The 21110-nt window shown below is 34.3% G+C and overlaps 1 protein-coding gene across 15 annotated transcripts in view; it reads right to left on the reverse strand.

The window, feature by feature from the left end:
• Positions 1-17900, reverse strand: part of LOC125670618 (calcium/calmodulin-dependent protein kinase type II delta chain-like) — a 106091-nt gene extending 88191 nt beyond the window's left edge. For 14 of the 15 annotated variants that reach the window (XM_048905884.2, XM_048905887.2, XM_048905880.2 and 11 more), the window contains exons 1-2: positions 17586-17775; positions 5261-5355 (exon numbers count right to left, since the gene is read on the reverse strand). In XM_048905884.2, the coding sequence (XP_048761841.1) occupies positions 5261-5355; positions 17586-17644 (154 nt within the window). In that variant the 5' untranslated portion in view covers positions 17645-17775. Of the gene's footprint in view, positions 1-5260; positions 5356-17585 lie in introns of all 15 variants that reach the window. The other variant, XM_048905891.2, reaches the window with a different exon arrangement.
• Between the last annotated feature and the right edge of the window lie 3210 nt (positions 17901-21110).

The raw sequence follows: 21110 nt of genomic DNA on the forward strand, positions 1-21110 counted from the left end.
CTACAAGTTTTTTTTAATTTGAATATCTTTCAAGAAAACAATCTACACCCATGTATGCGTTTTGTTTTATTTTTAAACTGAATAGAAATGTGCTGTGAAACATGCTGGATGCTAACAAGTCAAGTATTTACTCTGGCAAAAGTTGTATTGCATTGGGTCATCCTGTGTATTTTACAGTACGCTTCTGGGGAAGAAAACCCAGCGTTCCACACAAGGATTTGCTTTAAAGTTCTCAATAAGTGGGCCTTCACTGCTTATGCGAATAAGAGCTTCTACTTTTGTTGGATCTTTTGCTGAACAATTAGTACCAGCATCACTAAGAACACTACATCCCGAGTTTGTAATTGTCTGTGAAAATCAGCAGCAACAGTTGCCCCGCTCGACTTACTGCTAATTATGCAGTCACGGAGAAGACATGTCTCTTACTGTTACCGTGAATAGTCACACTTCCACATTTGAAAGTTGTACACCAGGTCGTGGTGAAATCGGACAATGGATGTCCAGAAATGGTGGAAGTTGCTGGCTGATTGGCCTCACAAATTCTGCAAAACATTTTGCAATCTCTGTATATAAACCACAAAAATTCCTTCAGCCACGAGGACTGGGGTTCTTCCTTTACTTTTGCATTTTCTTTAGACACAGTTACGTCATCTTTAAATGCAGAACTTTCTCCGTGTGATTCTTGAATTTCTTTGTTACATGTACTAGGTCTAGGCTTCTACTTTTAACTACTGATAAATCCAAAGTGCTTTAACCCTCGTTTTACCACCATCTTGATTGCTTTCAAATGCTGTTTTGACCAAGACTGAAAAATATTTATTCAGACTTCAGATCCCGATTTCAAAATTTTACTGAATGCCCAATTTTTTCCACTCGCAAAAATGCGGCTTAGATATAATCTCTAGTCGAAAATCGATTTTCTGGTCGCAAATGTGACCGTTTTACTCGCAACTTGGAGCACTGAAATTATGATTGTGAATCTTGGCAATTATATTTTTCCTCAATGTTATGATTGGTTTCTTCTGTAAATTGTATCATATGGAAAGCATTGAATCATGGCATAAGTATTGCAATATGCATCATATCGTGAAGGGGGCGTATCGTTTCAGCCCTAATCTACCAGTGTACCAAGTTTGATGTCTGTCCAGCAAAGGGTTCTCAAGATATTGAACAGACAGTATCTTCCCATGTCCAGAGTAAATTGACCCTTGACCTTTGATCATGTGACCTCAAAATCAATAAGGGCCATCTACTCCTTAGGATGTATCAGTGTACCAAGTTTGATGTCTGTCCAGCAAAGGGTTCTCAAGATATTGAACAGACAGTATATTCTTATGTTCACAGTGGATTGACCCTTGACAATTGACCTGAAAATCAAAAGAGGTCCTCTTCTACTCACAACCAACCCACATATAAAATATCATTATGATCAAGTGAATGGTTCTCAAGATATTGAGCAGACAATATGTGGTCTACCCACAAAGAGACCAACCAACTGATGCAAAGCAATATGCCCCTCTTCTTTGAAGGAGGCATAACTATTTCATATATCTTGTTATTGTGACTTTGAACTTAAAGCAAACAGCTACCTCCCCCTGATCCTAAAACTCCCGTAATTACAAGCAAATTATTGTAGAGTTACTTATTTTTGAACTTTTATTATTTGTGAAAAATAAACATCTTTTATAATATATTGATTTCATTTCATGTTTTTGTTCAGTTTTTCTTCTTTGTGGAGGACATAGAGGTTGATGTGAAATAGTTATTGGATTTGGCCCCTTTTTTGTGGTCAACAAAAGCAATTTTACTGTACAAAAGTTAAAATTTTATAATTAGACGCCACAGACAATTTTTTCTAAATAGTTTTAATAGTTCCCCTTTTTTGTCACGAGGAATGCCAAAAAATTTACTGATTTTTAAACCCTATAACAAGCAGTTTTCGTCATGGTTTGTAATCTTTAACTAAGAATTATATACAATTTGTGGCAAATTTATGTGTCGTGTAACATTTAAATCATAAAAGTGCAAATGTTAAAGATTTGAATCATGTACACTCCTAACATGAAACAAGGAAATTCATTTTTATAGATATATTGATGGCCGTTAGCATATAGTTTCATCTGTGTGTACATGCAGTGTATATCTATATCACAAAAATGATGAAAACCTAACTGTCCCCCAATAAAAATTAATGATTTTATGGTATTTACTCTGTGCTTTAACACTTAAAAAAAAAACATTTGGAAAAGTTTCTGAAGTACTTGGTCTTGACCTTGAAGAGTTGTACAAATTAAAACTCAAAAACCATTGCTGTGCTTTGTCCTTGGACAAACACTTATATATATATGATTTATTAGAAAGTTGATATACATTGCCCTAGTTTGTTTATCAATACCATCAGCAGGTGTTTTAACAAGAGTACTGGAAACATAATATGCCCATGAGAAGGTTATATAGGGTGTTTTTATAAGGTGTTTGTGAAAAATTAAATGAAAATCTATTTGTTACTAATTGCTGACTTTGGGTCCTTAAAGGACACATCTCATGTTTTCAAAGTATACAAAATTTCATGCATTTTGTCTTCCTTACTAATTGATTTTTAAGAGTTCATTTGCTGAAATATTGCAATAATTAACCATAATACAGACTTAAATCTAAGCTCCAATTTCAAAAAGTCTAGTTAATTAGGTAGTCACGTGGTATAGTGACGTCACATGCGCCCTTCTTCACGGGTGCATTTCGGAGAGAGAAAAAAGAAGAAAAACACACACACACACAAGTCAATAAAAATAATCAAATTTAAGGTGGAAATCACAATATTTTATTTCAAGAAAGCAATCTTATTATTATTTTTGAATTGTGATCTGCACTTTGTTAGGAAGTGGAAGCACAGTGTTATACTGACGCACTCAATCAAAATGTTATATGTTCAATGAGAAATAATTCTATAATTCAATTTAAAGTTAGGAAATGCAATATTCTACATGTACTTATGATTAAAAGTTCAATTCTTTTTTTATCTTTAGAATTTTTGTAAATCTACCAGTTGGTAGAAACTGAGAGCACAAGTTATATGGTGTTACAAGGTGAAGGTCAGTTGATCCGAGTGTGTATTCAATTTGAAGACTAGAACAGAATTATGTATATGCAGTGATCGCGAAATGTTGAAATGTTTTACAGGACATTCGGTCTGGTAAACACAGGAACATTACCGGACCGAATCATACTTTACCAGACCGAAAAAAAGTAGTAGTAATTTTATATTAAAACATGAAAGACTTTGAGCCTACTGGTCATTGGATTTTCGTTTTAAAGGTTTACTGTGGACTGCATTACTGTTCCATTTTAATTGGAACATATTGCCGTTTTTGTATGTTTTTTTTTTTTTTTTTATAAATGGAACTGGAAGTCGAAACGTAGCAGCGATTTTTTTCTCTACCCACTGGTACCGGTACCCATTCAATTGGGAAAAATAGCGTCAAAATCGAACAAATTGGGAATTTTCTACCAATGTATAGGCAAATGATTTCAGCTAAAAGAAAAGAAAAAATACAACAAAACAAATTTTTATACGGTAATATTTGTTGTGAAACAGCAAATGATTTCAGCTAAAAGAAAAGAATAAATACAACAAAACAAGAAATATTCATCTCTTTACAAACTTTTTTACGGTAATATTTGTTGTTGTGAAACATAAGGAATCATCGTACAAATCACACTGCCATGATCTGTACTTTCGATTTAATACCGGAAGGGAACATTTTAGTTAACTCGTACAACGTTTCAGACTAAGAAAATTACGATTTCAGCGGTCTATTTTTCGGCAAGTGAATTGGGAACTTTTAGTCTCAAAATTGGGAAAAATCAACGGTTTTTGGCATTGGAAATGGTAACGTTTATCGGTACCAGTTATATAAGGGGGAAAATGCTGCGTAGTTTTCGATACTGTTGCTGGAAAGTCACCGGACATTCGGACCGAAAATATAACGAAGTTTACCGGACCGAGAGTCAAATTACCGGACATGTCCGTCGGTCCGACGACATTTCGCTTTCACTGTATATGCTGTAGGCATAGCAGTGCTTATAGCTTCGATATATCCATTTTCTCGCAGTTTATCTGGGTCTCTGTCCAAGCGGTTTTTGAAAAGGTGACTGGGTGTTTTTAAAGGTAAAGTTCGAAAAATTGAAAAATGCTCAGTCTAAATCCCTTCTACCAACAACTTGTACACCCTTACACGACACAAAACACATTAATGCAATGTTATTCACCAGCCATTAACGTGATAATTGGTGTTTTGTCGATTAAATCTAATCTGTTGATGAAATGGCTAATAGATGTTTTCAAACCCGAGGGCGCATATGACGTCACACATAATGACGCGTAAAATAGCGAAAGTAAATATATGCATATCGCAAGATTTGAATTTCATCGCTTTCAAACTTTCAACCATTGTTGAAATTGGCACAATGATTTAGAAGAAGTTAAAAATGTAAAAAGTTTACAGACGACGGACAACAGGCAATCAGAAAAGCTCACTTGAGCTTTCTGCTCAGGTGAGCTAAAAATGTATCAAACCAAAATTACAAGTTTCGTACTGTGTATTGAACCAACAAAATATACCGTGATGAATCAAACCATAGTGAACCATTGCACTCCTAAATTATGTACCCTCCATAATTGCGTCCCAAATGAATTTTCTGCGCCTAGGACACAGATTCTTGCATTACTGACGACCATGTCCATATAACATTAATTTTCGAATAAGGGGGCAAAACTCCTGCAAGAGGTCAACATGCACCAAAATTGCATCATGAACTAGAGTGACCCACAAAGAAGCTACAAAGCAAGTTCCAGCTTGATGTGTGACAGGGAAATGAAAACAGAAACAGAAAACCCCGAATGGACGGATGGACGTACAGACATCACTGTACCAAAATATGTCCCATCTAAAGATGGGCATATGAAAATTTGCAAGTTTTTAACTCATTCAAATATCCATGTTTATGGTGATTTTTAAGAAACTAATTAACAAGACAACCTTACTACCACAATACCCTAAGTTGTATACCGAGAAATTTCTGTCAATGTTATTTTATCACATATGCATGGAAAAGAGCTTTGCCCATTTTTGAATTTGCTCAAAATCATTTTATTGCAACATAAATTTTAATTCCATTTAGAATTAGGGTAAGATGGATGAAATAACACATTGTGAGAATTTCCTTGTTTCAATTAATACAGTATTTAAAGCTTCCTTACCTCTGGCTGAAAGTTTGCGGGTGTTGATTATTTTTGCAGCAAATTCTAGGCTTGTTGTTTTCTGAACACATCTTTTTACAATGGAAAATGCCCCTCTGAAATAACAGAAAATAAAAGTACTTGAAAATTGAAACACATATTTTATAGCACATGGTTGATCACGTATAATGGAAATTGGATGACACAGTGCAACTTGACTTATGATTGTTGCCATGTTCTTAATTAATACTATCAAATTCTATCTTCAGTGTAAATGATGTCTTCCGATTTTGAAAATGCCTTTTTGCCATGTGCACACAAAATACCAATAGTGAAGCTTTTCTGCTCCTCTCTGTTTAACAAGAGATAATACTATAGATGCTTAACAGGTGATCATAAAAGCTCATCTGAGGTAATGATTATGGGTAATCATGGCCTTGCTTTTCATGAGAAAAAGATTTTTCTCTACATATTCTAATATATATTTTGGCCCCTATCTGTTGACAGGTCACACCCATTGTGAGACCTATATCTTGATCAGGTAAATGGCATCACCCATGTATAGAATGACAAGTCAAAATCAGTGTGTTAAAGAAGGGACCGTGTAAAAGTGGTCTGGGACTACCCGAGGTGCCAAAATAAACATTTGTTGATTTTTCAGTCATTTTAAGAGATTATAAAATTCGGCTCTCAGTATCAATTTATTTTGCAACAACGAGTATTGTGAAATTCATGAATAAATTCATTCTAATGTAGTTTTTATAAAGATTTCTTCCACCCTGGGTGTAAACGTAGTCCCGAGTAATTTATCACTATTTTTAGTTTCCAGTTTTTGTTTTATCTCTGAAAACAATTAAAAGTGGATAATTTTTAAGAAATGTTAAGTTGAAATCACACATTTACTATAAATTGATTCTGAGAGCAGAATTTTATAATCTCTTAAAATGAACAAATTTCTTACACAGTTCTCACCCATTTTGTACAGGAAATTATACATTTCTTACTAGTGATAGGCAATCAGACCAAAAACCATAATCGATTATCGGTAATAATCGGACGCATGGATTAATAATAGATTATAATCGGAATTGTCATTTAAGATAAATAAATATAACAGAATCATTAAACATATGGAAACAATTCTTCTTTGTTTTATTTGTTCACAGGTAAATAAATCAGAATTTCAATATATCAAGTAATGAAATTTATTTATAATCTCAATATATCAAACATATCAGAGATACACTCCTTTATTTGACTGTTGAATGTTGTTGTTACCGTCCTTCATATCTCCAACCATTTTGTTTGCTTGATTTTGATCGTGTTTGACATACAGAAAATAAAATTTAAACAAAGATGAAGTGATTTCAGGATTTTGTTTAGTCAGTGATGTCGTCGACTTTTATTTTGTAATCGATTAGTAGCATCATAGATCTCTGAACGACTGACAATCGATCTTCGGCGACAATCGTTTCATCACTATTTCTTACACAGTTTTTACCCATTTTGTACGGGAAATTATACATTTCTTACAGTTTTCATCCATTTTGTACGTGAAATTATACATTTCTTGCACAGTTCTCACCCATTTTGTACAGGAAATTATACACTTCTTACACAGTTAATCCTCACCCATTTTGTACAGGAAATCATACATTTCTTGCACAGTTCTCACCCATTTTGTACAGGAAATTATACACTTCTTACATAGTTAATTTTCACCTATTTTGTACAGAAAATTATACATTTCTTACACAATTAATTCTCAACCATTTTGTCCATATTTTCATTGACCATACATAAGCATGCCAAGAACCGGATTAACAAACTACAATGTTGTTAATTCTTAACTAGGGGCTATATTTTATTGTCAATGGCTGTAAAGGGGGCATGTACAACTGGGGCTTGTGATATGGCAGATACTAAAGTTTGCCATCTCATATACATTACAAATCTATATATATCTATACATCCTTGCAGCTGTTACTTGTGTATGAGAACTTTATTTATACTTGCCACAGATTTGTGGACTTTAAAAAAAGATAAAATAAAAAATAAAAAGTGAAAACAAGACCCCATGGTGCAAATTGAAAAGGATTATTCACATGCATCATTTCATTGATAGTAGTGCAAAACAATTGTCCCAGGCAATCTGACAACTGTAAATGTTAGTCCCTGAACACTATACATGATATGTTATATCAACACTATAAAAAATATCATTACGATCAAGCGAATGGTTTTCAAGATATTGAGTGGACAACAAGTGGTCTACTGACCGCCATACCGACTGAACAACAGGTGCAAAGCAATATGAACCTCTTATTTGAAGAGCGGTATAATGAAAAGGGTTATACAGCATCATTTAATTGATAGTAGTGCCAAAACAATTCAAGATATTGAGTGAACAATATCTTCCTATGTCCAGTTTGACCTTTCACCTGTGACTATGGGACCTAAACATCAATAGGGATCATTTGCTCCTTACAATGTACTAGTGTACCAAGTTTGATGTCTGTCAAGCTAAGGGTTCTCAAAATATTTAGCAGACAGTATCTTCCTATGTTCAGTTTGACCCTTGACCATGTGACCTCAAAATCAATAGGGGTCATCTTCTTAGGATATACCAGTGTACCAAGTTTTATGTCTGTCAAGCAAAGGGTTCTCAAGATATTGAGCAGACAGTATCTTCCTATGTCCGGAGTTGATTGACCCTTGACCTTTGACCTGAAAATCAATAGAGGTCCTAATTTCTACTCATAACCAACCCACATATCAAATATCATTACAATCTAGTGAATGGTTCTCAAGATATTGAGCACACAATATGTGGTTTCCGACCGACATACATACCGACCTTCTTTGAAGGGGGCGATCACATTTCCTACTGAAACTAGAACTGTCCTTTTGGGACTAATACATCCCGCAGGACACACTATATAATGAAAAAAAACAGACTTCCTCAGATCAAACCAGAAGTTGTCTAATCAAATGGTCATCTAGTACATTATTTTCTTTATTGAAAATGTTGCTTTAACTCCATACTTGCATTATCAGGGCTCGAAATTAGCGAGAAATACTCGCAAAATGCGAGTACATTTGAAAAATAGCGAGTAAAAATAGTGGACACTCGAAAATCTTAGCGAGTGGTGATTACAAACTATGATCGTGTCGTATCCGTTTTATACGATGATGCGCTATTCGATTTTTTTAAACTTGCACTATGAATCATACAACCGCTTACATGAACGACTGATTTCAACAACCGTTTCTATCCGGATTTTTCTTTTATGATTTTTTTTAAGAAACTCGGAGTCAAACAAATGCTTTAGAGGTCGGACATCGCATTATGATGAAAAATATAGACATGTGTCACGAGTCCTGTTCACCTATAGGTTGATTAAATTGAATTCCAAGTATGAGGTTTTTGTTATTCATTTATCTAAAAAGAAAAATCGAAGTCTATGTTTTACCAAGTCTTCCTGTAGTCATTTTTATCAGAATCATGAGATGGTCCTATCTAAATTAATTTATTGTCATATTGAGGTCGGGTTGTAGTGATGACACGAGTGCACTGCTCACCGCGTAGACGATTATCAAAAAAGTTCATGGGGTTCGTTATCGTGGTGTTTATAAAACCATGAGTCCGGGATTCGTTTTGAAAAATCATTAGTGACAACCCTCATGTGGCATGAAATTGAAAGACTGGATCTAGACCTGCGGTAAACAGGTTGTGAATTAGAGGTGCGATAATCAAGAGACCTAAACATTGCACCATATGACTTACGTAACTTAGTATCCTGTCCAAACGATGCCTGTGTTGACCCACTAGGCTCAGTAATGATGGGGAAAATCGTTGATTTAAAAAAAAAACATGAAAAAAGAGCATGGTTTCATTATTTTTATATTAGCTTGTAGGCTTTCATTTTAGCCTGTGGATTTTTTACCCACAGGCTAAAATTAGCCTGTGGTAGAAAAAGTTAATTTCGACCCTTGATTATTATCTAATAAATGTTTAAAATGTGTACTTATTTCCATTTATTAGATTTAAAAACTAATTTAATAAATTATTAAATAAAATATATAGGTCATCACACTTTTTAAGATGCAAGACATATACATATACAAAATCATATATCAACAACAGAAAATTGCAATTTTCCTTTAACAGCATATCAAAATTTCATAAAAACTTGTTAAAATGATTTCAGTACTCAATATAATTTCCTAAGACATTTCTTTACAAAACTATTCAAAATTTCTGTAAAACAAAAAGAAAATCTATCGCATAATGAATTTCATATTTTAAGGATTCAATAAAAACAGAGTTATTGCCCTTGGAATCAATATTTTGAAATATATCATTAATTATTTATAATTCACCTTAGACTTTTGAAATATTTTATTTTTGAAAAAGATTTTTTTTTTAAAATATATAATCATTGGAAAAGTCTCCAATAAAATTTATGGTAATATTGTGCATAAATCTAAATAGATCATTGATTTTGAAAAATCTTAAAACGTCACAGGAGAGTGGAACTACTTTTAAAAACAAGAAATATTTGTAAAACATGTATGCCCCCCATGGTGCAAAATTGAAACGGGTTATACACATGCATCATTTAATTGACAGTAGTACCATACCATTTCAAAATATTGAGCAAACAATATTTTCCTTTGCTCAGAGTAGTGCTGTGTGATATTACCGGTTAACCAGTGAATCCCGATTCCGTTGTTGGCAATACATATCGCGATTTTTGTAAATACCGGTTCGGGTTCAATATTCTGTAAATTCCTTAAATAAGTTACCTGCCCCTGATTTAAAGTTTAAAAATGACGGCGAATTAAACTGATCGTGAATGCCTGAATGAAAGAGCAAAGGCTCCAATGGTATGTATCACTTCAAACTAAACAAAGAAAACGAAATAGTTGTAACAGATGTGGCTGTATAAAAAGGTGAAGATAAAGAACAGTGATCAATCTCAGAGCCCCTATAAGGAATACAGAATCAAGAGTTGGACAAACACGGACCTGTATGTGATTATTGTAACAAAAACGGTGACACTACAAGCCAGATACATGCGGAGGCAACACTGCAATGTTAGCATCAATTTGAGCAAAAATAAATGGGATTGTGTCAGGTTGTATCGACTTCTACTCCCCCTCCCCCGAGTCCTGTTTCACTTTCCGCAATGATAAGTTGTGGATTTGAATTGAAATATCCTAGCAAGAGCCCAAGAGCTTCAGCAATAGCTGAACAAATAGCCTAAAAATCTATTAACTTGATCCATTTTTTGATTCAGCTATTCATTTGTCAATGTTTGTTAATAGTATTTCAAGTAGAATTAAAGAAATATCAGAAGATAACTGTTTTTCTTTTATTTCATAAAGATTGTTATAATATTGTGATATATTGCAATATATCGCAATACGATTTTCAGGTCGCAATACCCAGCACTAGTTCAGAGTGGATTGACCATGTGACCTAAAAAATCCATAGGTGTCATCAACTCCTTATGCTGTACCAATGTACCAAGTTTGGAGTCAATCAAGCAAATAAGATTCACATTCTTTTACTTCCAAATACTCAGTACATTGTTAGCTGTTGGTGAGGTGTGATAGTGGATGTGCAGTATATGACAATGAACATTAACACCTAAATTGAAATGAACAAGAGTTCTACAAGGTAAGGATTATCTCCTTGCAATGAGTGTCTACATGCTTTTTCAATGAAGTCCCATAGTGACCTTGACCTTTTGACCCCAAAATCAATAGGGTTCTTCCTCTCTTAATAATACAGCTATGTATGAAGTACCAAATCAATCAAGCAACAACAACAAAATACCTGTAGAGTGTCTACACAAAGTAGTGACCTTGAAATTTCACCTTCTGACCCCAAAATTAATAGGTTTTTTTTCTCTCTCTCTCTCTTGATAACAATGCAACATGTGAAGCATCAAATCGATCGAGCATAAAATGTGGCTTCATAGTTTTTTTAAGGTCTTGATTTCAAGGGCCTGGGCCTTTCCATTCAGACTGATGGGGTATAGTTTCAACCAGTCCGCAGAAAAATTTACCAGTCCAACAGAGTTTTCCAGAAATAATTATGCAAATTTCATTAATGTTATTAAAATGAAATTTAGCTCAATATGTCTTAAACAATATTGTAACACTTAAATGTGGGATTTATGTTTACAAATCAGATTTGTCTGATAGGTCTACAGATCGAAGCATGCTAAATGTGTAAATTTCATAAGTATATTTTCCAAAATGATGCTTTAGAAAATTAACTGGTCAGTCTCATCGGACTGACTGAAACAAATGTCAGTCAGTCAGCCAGACTTTTAACCAGTCTCGGACTGACAGGCATATGTTAATTTCGAGCCCTGATAGTGGCATTTGCATGAAATTGAGGGAAATGTTCCATGGATAAAAGAAGTAGAAGAAAACCAATCCAGTGCATTAAGGAATAATTGGACTCCTTCTGATTTACATTTTGGTCAAAGCTTACCTCATTTAAATAAAAGACCAAACAATTATGTTTATTTAACAATTTTGAAGCAAAACCTGTAATCTGTGGGCCTTTAATGATTTATGAACAAGAGGCCAATGGGCCACATTGCTCACCTGAGTCACCTTGGCTCATATTTGAAGATTTTTCCTATATATTCGCATGTAAAACTTTGATCCCTATTGTGGCCCCATCCAACACCCGGGAGTCATGATTTATAAAACTTGAATCTCCACTATGTCAGGAAGCTTTCATGTAAATTTCAGCTTTTCTGAACCAGTGGTTCTTGAGAAGATTTTTAAATGACTCTATCCTATTTTTGCATTTTAGTGATTACCTCCCCTTTGAAAGGGACATGGCCCTTTATTTGAACAAACTTGAAAGCCCTTCACCCAAGGGTGCTTTTGGCCAAGTTTGGTTGAAATTGGCCCAGTGGTTCTGAAGAAGAAGTCGAAAATGTAAAAAGTTTACAGACAGACGGACAGACGACGGACAACAGGAGATCAGAAAAGCTCACTTGAGCTTTCAGCTCAGGTGAGCTACAAAGGATACCCTGCTTTGATTTGTTTTCATTGTTTGGGAATTTTAAAGCAAAAATTGGGGGAAATATTTGCTGAATGGGGCCTAATATTTCGGCCCCCTACAGACCCTAAAAAAATCCCTGGGCCTGTAGCACATCTACAAGTTCAATGTTACACAAACCTTGCGAGGGGATAATAATTGTATGCACTATGAACATTCTTTGATAAATCCTATTTAGAATGATAAATCCTATTCAGAAATTAACATCTTCATATATATATATATATATATATATGTTATATATATTACCATTAAAGCATTGGATTGTCATACATTTGGAATAGTACATTTGACCTCTTTATACTACATTTCTTACAACTACTTCCACATAAAAGAATCAGAAGAAGCCAGGATAAACAACCCTTACTTTACAAGTCAGAGAACTGAACTAGAGTGACTGACAAAAAAATGGGAGGCATTTTTCTAGTCTATTGAGAAATAATATTTACAGAAGTCGATAGACAGCTTGCATCAAACATTACTGCAGCGTGTCTGTTTTGTTGCTTTGTTAATAAGGGGCTGTAAAGACAGTGATGCTAGTGACAATGTTTTAAGTCTGCATGTTCTTGTATGTTATATAAATTATTTCAATAATTACACAAGAGGCCCATATGCCTTGATTTGGTCACACAAGTTAAAAGTATCACTAACCCTAAGGGCTATGAAAGCTAGAAAAAATTTCATGTTCTGAATATCTAAGCTAAATTCTATTATTCAGCAACAGTATAAAACAAGATGTGTTCTTAAAACTTAAAAGCCCCCGAAAGTGCCTATACTGATGAAAGACTTTAATGATATCATAATATATGTAACATTACAAGAGACACGAAATGAGTAATTTGGACCCATGCATTTAGTTTTTCTTATAGATGTGAGGTTGAAGAGAAGATTTTTGAAAATTGGTCAATTTTTGCCCCATCCCTAAGGTCCCGGGGATGCAGGAGTCCTGAAATTTACAATTGTGTCCCCTTTGTCCAAAGATGCTTCAAACCAAAATTGAAAAGAATTGGAATGGTAGTTATGAAGAAGTTAAAAATGTTCCAATTGTTAAAGATGTATGGTCCGAATTACAATATTTTTTTCCATCTCGTAAAAACGCTATTAAATCATTGCACGTATGTAGTTATGAGGCTGTATGACATATCATACATTATTTCACATGTTTCAACCCAAATTATTTGATTTTAAATCGATGTTTACAATTAACCGCGTCACTCTGCCATTTCAAGTGATAGTCACATGACCAGTTCAAACTTTCAGATCAGCAGTGGTCTTATCTGTGTAAAGCTGTGTATTTTGTTACAACAGTACCGTGCCACAAGTTTAATAGAAATGAAAATATCAAATACCTCTTAGTAATTCGTTGTTTTACGCTCTTTCAGCTTTAAAACTAGACGAGTTAATACATCATGTTGGGATTCCCCTGACGCACGTGGGTCTATTTATAGACTTCTATTATGGGATGATTTATATATGTACCACACTTACTTACTTTCTAAATAATATTCTCACAGTTTTCTTTTACATGCAGATGTTTTCAAGCATGTAATTAAGGGAAAGTTAATAACTTTATAAAGTAATTGATCTGCTTTAAAGTAATAATGCACAAAAATAATACATGAACATCGGGTCATACAGCTTTAAAGCATGATGGATGCTGACCATTGCATCAATGCTCTTTTGTCCATGCTTTATTTAGAAAATGATTTTTTCCATCAATTACTTAGCCTAGTGGGCCAACAAGCAGTGGGTGCACTTGTTTCATCCCCCAGGTTAAGCTGGCTAACACTCCTGGAAGCAGGTAACTTGTTTCAAGTATTTTTAAGCCACTGGTCGATTGGAAAGTAAAATGAATTGCCCAATAAAATTTAGAGTGGGCATGTGGAAAGCAATATGGCAGAAAATGGATGTAATTTTCTTCCTAATGATCAATCCATTTTTCATTCATTGAAAGAGTTAATTTTCAATTAGCATAAAGTAGTGTGGTAAAAGGTAGGTTTTCTGCCATTTGTGTTTCTGTATACACAATGATACAATAAACACTGCTTCTCTGTGAAAATCAGGAAATGATAAATTACGAGAGTGAATTTTGATGTGGTCTTACGGATTTAAAATTTTACGCCAAAAATTTTTATGCTTGTTTCCCGTTACCTGACCAACCTGGACTCAAAGCTGCCAACCTGGAATTTTTCTGACCAAAAATCTCCAGCCAAAAATATCTCGACTCATAGTCATGAACTTGATTATTAAAGCCACATCAAATTTCACTATCGTAATTTATCTTTTCCTGGTGGTTGTTTAGAAACTTTCAATAGAAGCTGATGACAACTATGTAAAACTACAACATTTATCAATAAATATTAATCAGTTATCTTGTTACAATTAATACCAAGTTAATAAGTTGTAAAATGACCTGCTGTCAGAAAACATCTTTAAAATCATTCTATATGCATGAATAAACTACTAGACATTTTACTGTATGCAGGGTCAGGGTTCCAAATTACCGCTCGCCCACTCACATTGGCGACTAAACTTTGCTTGTGGGCAACCAAAATTTTCGTTCTCGTCGTCCACTTGGCGACCGTAATTGTCCGATCAACATTTTTCTTTCCAACCGATCCAAGTCCTATTATAATTGAAGTTCAATTTCCGGTTGAGGTTTTGCCACTTGGCGAGACATGCATGATTCCTGGGGTATCAAACCTTCCAAAATGTATTTAAATCAGAAGTTGAACAACAGAAGGGTTACTTCAAATGAAAAGAAAGCGTCTGCTTTTAACCAAGGTGGAAAGAAGGGGAGAATAAGGCTCGATGACGGCAAAAAGGGGATGACGTGCTGTGTGTACAAAACATGACACGAAAGGTCCAGTCGTTGTGACAGCTTGCCCAAGTTATAAACTTGACAGCATCGTAAAGCTGAGAAATTTTGAAATAACATAGAAAGCCTGAAGAAACATGTGTTAAAGTCAGACGACGTGAAGATCATAAAGTTGCTAGGTTGACGAAATGAGAGAGGTATGTGAAAGAAATACGGAGAAGGAAACAGAATTTAAATATTGATATTTTAATTTTTTAAATAAATTGCAATGTGACCTAATGTTTCTTTTTTCTTGTAAAAAAAAAAAACCCATGTTATTCAATTTCATGATATGTGTGGGCTACTAAAACTTCATGTGGGCTAACAGAATTTCTTATTCAGGGGTCCACTTGGCCCCTAAGGTATTCAGTCGAAGTTGGAACCCTGAGGGTTGTCCCTAAAACTTCAAGTGGATGGTGACATTGAAAAGATAAAAGAAAAGGTGTCCAAATGACTGTGTCCTTTACACTCTTTGTATCACTAACGAAAAAAGTCCAAGCAGCCAGGAACTTACATCTGAATTCAATTGGCAGGGGAAAACTCCAACTCTAGGGTCTTAGACAATAGTATGAATGAACTAAATTATTTTAGAGGGGAAAACATCCATCCCCTAACAGTAACACTATTGTCAGTAGGATTGAGAAAGAATAGGGAGAAGTCATTAATCAGAATTCACTGACAGAATGCCTCAATGATTTCCCCCTGGACCAGCTACTTGCAAATCTTCCTTTCAGTATGCTTTTTAAATAATTAAGTTATCTTTGTGACTGAATATATGTATTGATTGTTGTATCTAACCTACATATGTATATTGTATTTTCAATGTGATATCTTAATTATCTGAATCAAGCTAAAATTGTGTGTGTTGGGGGGGGGGGGGGGGGGGGGGGAGGGGTATTTACTTTCAGTTTCAAGAAATGTGCTTGGTTTGCAAACTTCCAAGTTGTTCCATTGGTAACAAAGATAAAATATTTGTAAAATCCTTCGTCATTAGAATCATATATACTAGTACCTAGTCCTAGTCATTAGGTTTCACATGGTTACAAAATATTGTGATAATGAAAGTGATTTGTCAAAACCATCAATTATTTTAAGTACATATTATACCTTTGACTAATGTTCAATTGCATGTATTAATGACATTAATAATAAACTAATTAGGCATATTTGCAAAACAATTATTATCCCTATGAATCAATGATAATATACCTCCTTCCCCCCAAACTATTTCATTTTCTAATCTTACAGTATGTACAAGCTTGAAAATAATTTAGGAAACTATATCAGCTTCTCAACATTGAACAATAACATACCTTCAGATACGTAAAACATAAACCATAGAGATACTGCACAGCTTCAAACTTTATTAATATTGGCATTTCTGGCAGTATCTTCTAACTTCAGTACTGCATCTTTGTTAAGTATACCCTGGGGTCTAGTTTAACATCGGTACATAAATATCATTACTTTTAATGACACTTGCTACAAACAAAAATTGGTTGCATGGATTGAATTGGAATGTGTGTATGTATATATATATATATATATATATATATATATATATATAAAAGCACAAAAACCCAACAACACCCTGCTTTCTTAAAGTGTCGGATCTGAGAAGATACAAGGCCAGTAAAGAAATTTATAAAAGCACTGAAAAGGCCACGGTGTCGTGGCCTTTTCAGTGCTTTTATATATATATATATATATATATATATATATACACACACATATTGTAATGATGATTTTTTTTTTTTATATATTGCTCTTCCCTATATATAAATATATATATATATCTAAACAAAATTTTCCCACTGTATCAAACATACTTGAGAAATTGTGGACAAAAATTTTAATTCCATGCAGTGAAACACATTCATTTTCCTTGCATAAACTTATATTTAGTATCAATTTCCATCATTTTTGAAAAAGTTTTTTTTAACAAGTGACTGCTCTACAAAATCCTGTTCAAATATTATGACAAAAATTTGTCTTAGTCATCACAGAATAGTGGTGTCAATACTCTGAAACTTTAATAATTTACAGAATTCAGCCCAATAGATTCAATGTCCACATGTACCCTATAATGCAATCTGACATGGGTGTTTCCTCTGAATGTATCCGAGACAAATAAATATTAACGACCTTTGCACTCAGTAGCAAGCATCTAACTTGCAACTATGATAAGTTTCAAAGACATGAAACGCACACAATCAATTAATGTGTACGCTCGTCACAGATCGAGAAAGTATTGATTTTTTTTTCCTCCGTATCATAGCATCACAGTCAATATCAATCAAACTCAGGGAACGGTTTTCCGTAAAGATGGATACCGAATTAAACATATCATCTACTATACAATGCAAATAAACATCATTCATAAACAAGTTACTTACTTTCCTAGTTCCTCTTTGAGATCGTATATATCGTTAAATTTGGCTGCTGTTGTAGCCATATTGAATCTGAAAATACACTACTGCGCGAAATCTCGTGTAATCTCGGACCAGAGCTGGTACGTCTAATGACCGTAAACGACAACAACACCAGGTACTTGCACACGGTAATCACTGACAAAATTAAAATGTACAGATACTGTACCACTGAAACTAAATATTTTTCCTGTAAACTTGAGCTTTGCACAAAAAATCCCTTTCTCTTGGTAAATCTTATTGCAAATAATGATATTATTCCGATTGGTTTATTTTCGCCTTATTGCAAAATTATTTCCAAACTACGGCTTCTTTCATCAATTACGGAAGCCGGTAGGTGCCGGGGTATAGAAGTGATATTTATTTAACTCGCGGCCTCCACTTATTATCGTGTGGTCGCCGTTTTATTTAAGGTGGATTGATCCTCATGTGATTTATCAATATCAATAGAGGAAAAACTGTATTAATTTCCACTCAATATAGTTAAATTTAATTAATGACCAAAGAAAATGTGTATGTTGCCACATTTTTAAAGCTGTCAGACATACAAAAACAGAAGTTTATGTTAACATCGGAAAACCACACATTTTCGTTATACAGAATATTCATAATAGGTAAAAACTTGTTGAAATGACAAATTTTAAATGTCAACAGTTTAAAAAATATGCATGAATTAAATGTGGATATTGGGGAAATTATGTATGATAAACATGCAGTAAGAGAAATACCAGCATAGGAGTTATTGCCCTTGACAACATTTTTAAATAATAAATAATTGATTATCTATGGAAAATATAAACCTTTTCAGTATCAATAGTTTACCAGATTTTTAATTTTATGCAGTGAATAGAATTCCTCTGAATGATATATTTCTAATATGCGCAAATTTTAATCTAATAAAGATTTTTGCAAAAACCTATGACATCACATGAGGATCGATCAATCTTAATTCGTGGCCGCCACTTAATCATATATGGCGGCCGCCAGTTATTCAACTCCCCTCTCTCTCTCTCTCTCTCTCTCTCTCTCTCTCTCAAAATGAAAGGAGTGCAACTTCTGTAATCCTCCACTCCAATGATTAGTAATAGGAATGTGTTATACAATTTTAGCAAAATCTTATGACGTCACAGGAGAGTGGAGCCACGATATTATTGTTTGTCGATTGTGCTGTTGATTTACAAAGTTATATAAATGTTCATGATATAAATTGTCGACAGATACCAATGTATCAGGCACGTACAATCAGGGGGCTGACCCTCCACTTTTTTGATAACGTTCATTTTCCGTAAATTTATGTCGAATTAGAAAATCTCAATTCAATACATCCACCCTCGTGTGACGTAATTCATCTCTTGTCCAATTTGACCTTTGCACTTGCTTGACGTAACAATGAAACCCTTCCCGTTTTAACTCGGAATTTTTTCTCCTCTCCACTTTTTTTGACAACTTTCATTTTCCGTTATTTTTACATGCAAAATAAGATATATTGACGGACCACCCCCACCCTACTCTTTGGCGATAGTAATGAATGGTAAAAATGTAATAATGAATGAGCTGGTGAATTGAAGGACGAACGGAAGGACATCGCTTACCTGAATCACCTTGACCCTGCCATTGTTCAGCTGATTTTTATATCAATCTTTCTCCCCATGAAAAATTTTGATTTCCAAATTGTGGCCCCAACCTAGCCCCAAAGGATCACAACATCACTTGAAATAAATACACATAAAACAGAGATGCACACCAATATGCCTAACATGATTTTGTTGTTCTGGATAAGACCAAGGTCATAGTTCATGGTATGATATGAAAGACATTGCCATAAGAAATCCATACACAAAATATGAAAGCTCTATTTTAATTTGTCGAGGACATATTGAATAGGTCAGATTTTTATTAAAAGTAGGTCAAACTTCCTGGTCAAGGTCACGAGATCGCACACCATTGCATCACATGAAAGGTCTTTTCGTAAAAAATGTACATACAAAATATGAAAGCCATAGCTTAAGTTCTTAATAGTAACTTGGCATTACTTTAACTCCTGGTAATCGTACCTATACTCCAACTGCCCTTTCAAAAGACGAAATTCTTCAAAACTATGCTTCGTTTTAGACACATTTAATATCCCAGTCAATGGTCGAATGCATATGAGTTTCCTATACTGAATTCCTAAACTTCATAAAAACCCTTACAAACAAAGATACATTCCTGGATCCAGCAAATGTTCTACCAAGCCCCTATCTTTGCTCCTCACGAAAATATTAACAGCTGTGAAGGAGAAACTTCAAACGTACTGTGCGACTACATATGCCAGAAGTGGTGTAAATCAAATGCGGATTCTAAAAAATTCTTAAGAACTTTTAGTAAACTTGAAATCACAAAACTTTTCTCAAATCAACAACATCAAAACGTATGACTTTTCAACACTTTACACGACCATTCCTAACGATAAATTAAAGACTAGACTTTTTGATGCCATAGACAGTTGCTTCTTCAACAAAAATGGAAAACAAAAATATTCCAATCAAGTGAGCAGTCATCCAAAAAATTACTTTGTTAAAACAAGCTCTCTGTTTTGTATTGCTTATAGGAGTTATGAGATTGATTACTGTTCGTTATCTTCACCTTTCATTTAAAGATTTTCCTTTATATCAGCATATAACACTTTGATCCCAAATTGTGGCCCCACCTTACCCCCGGGGACTATTAATTGCACAAATTTGGATCTACTCTATGTCAGGAAACGTTCATGTAAATTTCCACTTTTCTGGCCATGTGGCTTTTGAAAGGAAGATTTTTACAGATTTTCCAAATATACTCGTATTTAAAACTTTGATCCCCTATTGTGGCCCCATCCTAGCCTCGGGGGCCATGATTTTTACAAACTTGAATTTGCATTATATCAAGAAGCTTTCATGTAACTTTCAACTTTTCTGACCTAGTGGTTCTTGAGAAGAATTTTGAAGATTTTCCCTATGTATTGAAAAACTTCGAGCCTCTAGTGTGGCCCCACCCTACGCCAGGGGAACACGATTTTGCAAACTTGAATCTGCACTTTGTCAGAGAGCTGCCATGTAAATTTGAACTTTCCTGGCCTAGTGGTACTTGAGAAAAGATTTTACCTTTATTTTTATATTTAGAACTTTGATCCCCCTATTGTGGCCCCACCCAACTCCCTGAGGATGCTTTTAACAAACTTGAATCTGCACTATATCACGAAGCTTTCATGTAATTGTAAACTTTTCTTGCCCAGTGGTTCTTGAGATAAAGATTTTTTCCTATATATTCCCATGTAAAACTTTGATCCCCTATTGTGGTCCCATTCTATCCTCGGGGGCCATCAATTTAATAAACTTGAATCTTCACTATGTCAAAAAGCTTTTGTGTAAATTTCAACTTTTCTGGCCAAGTGGTTCTTGAGGAGAAGATTTTTTTTTATATAACCCACCCTATTTTTCCATTTTCGTGGTTATCTCCATTTTGAACCTGACT

The sequence above is a fragment of the Ostrea edulis genome, chromosome 4 (genome assembly GCF_947568905.1).
Source record: "Ostrea edulis chromosome 4, xbOstEdul1.1, whole genome shotgun sequence".
Classification (NCBI taxonomy): domain Eukaryota; kingdom Metazoa; phylum Mollusca; class Bivalvia; order Ostreida; family Ostreidae; genus Ostrea; species Ostrea edulis.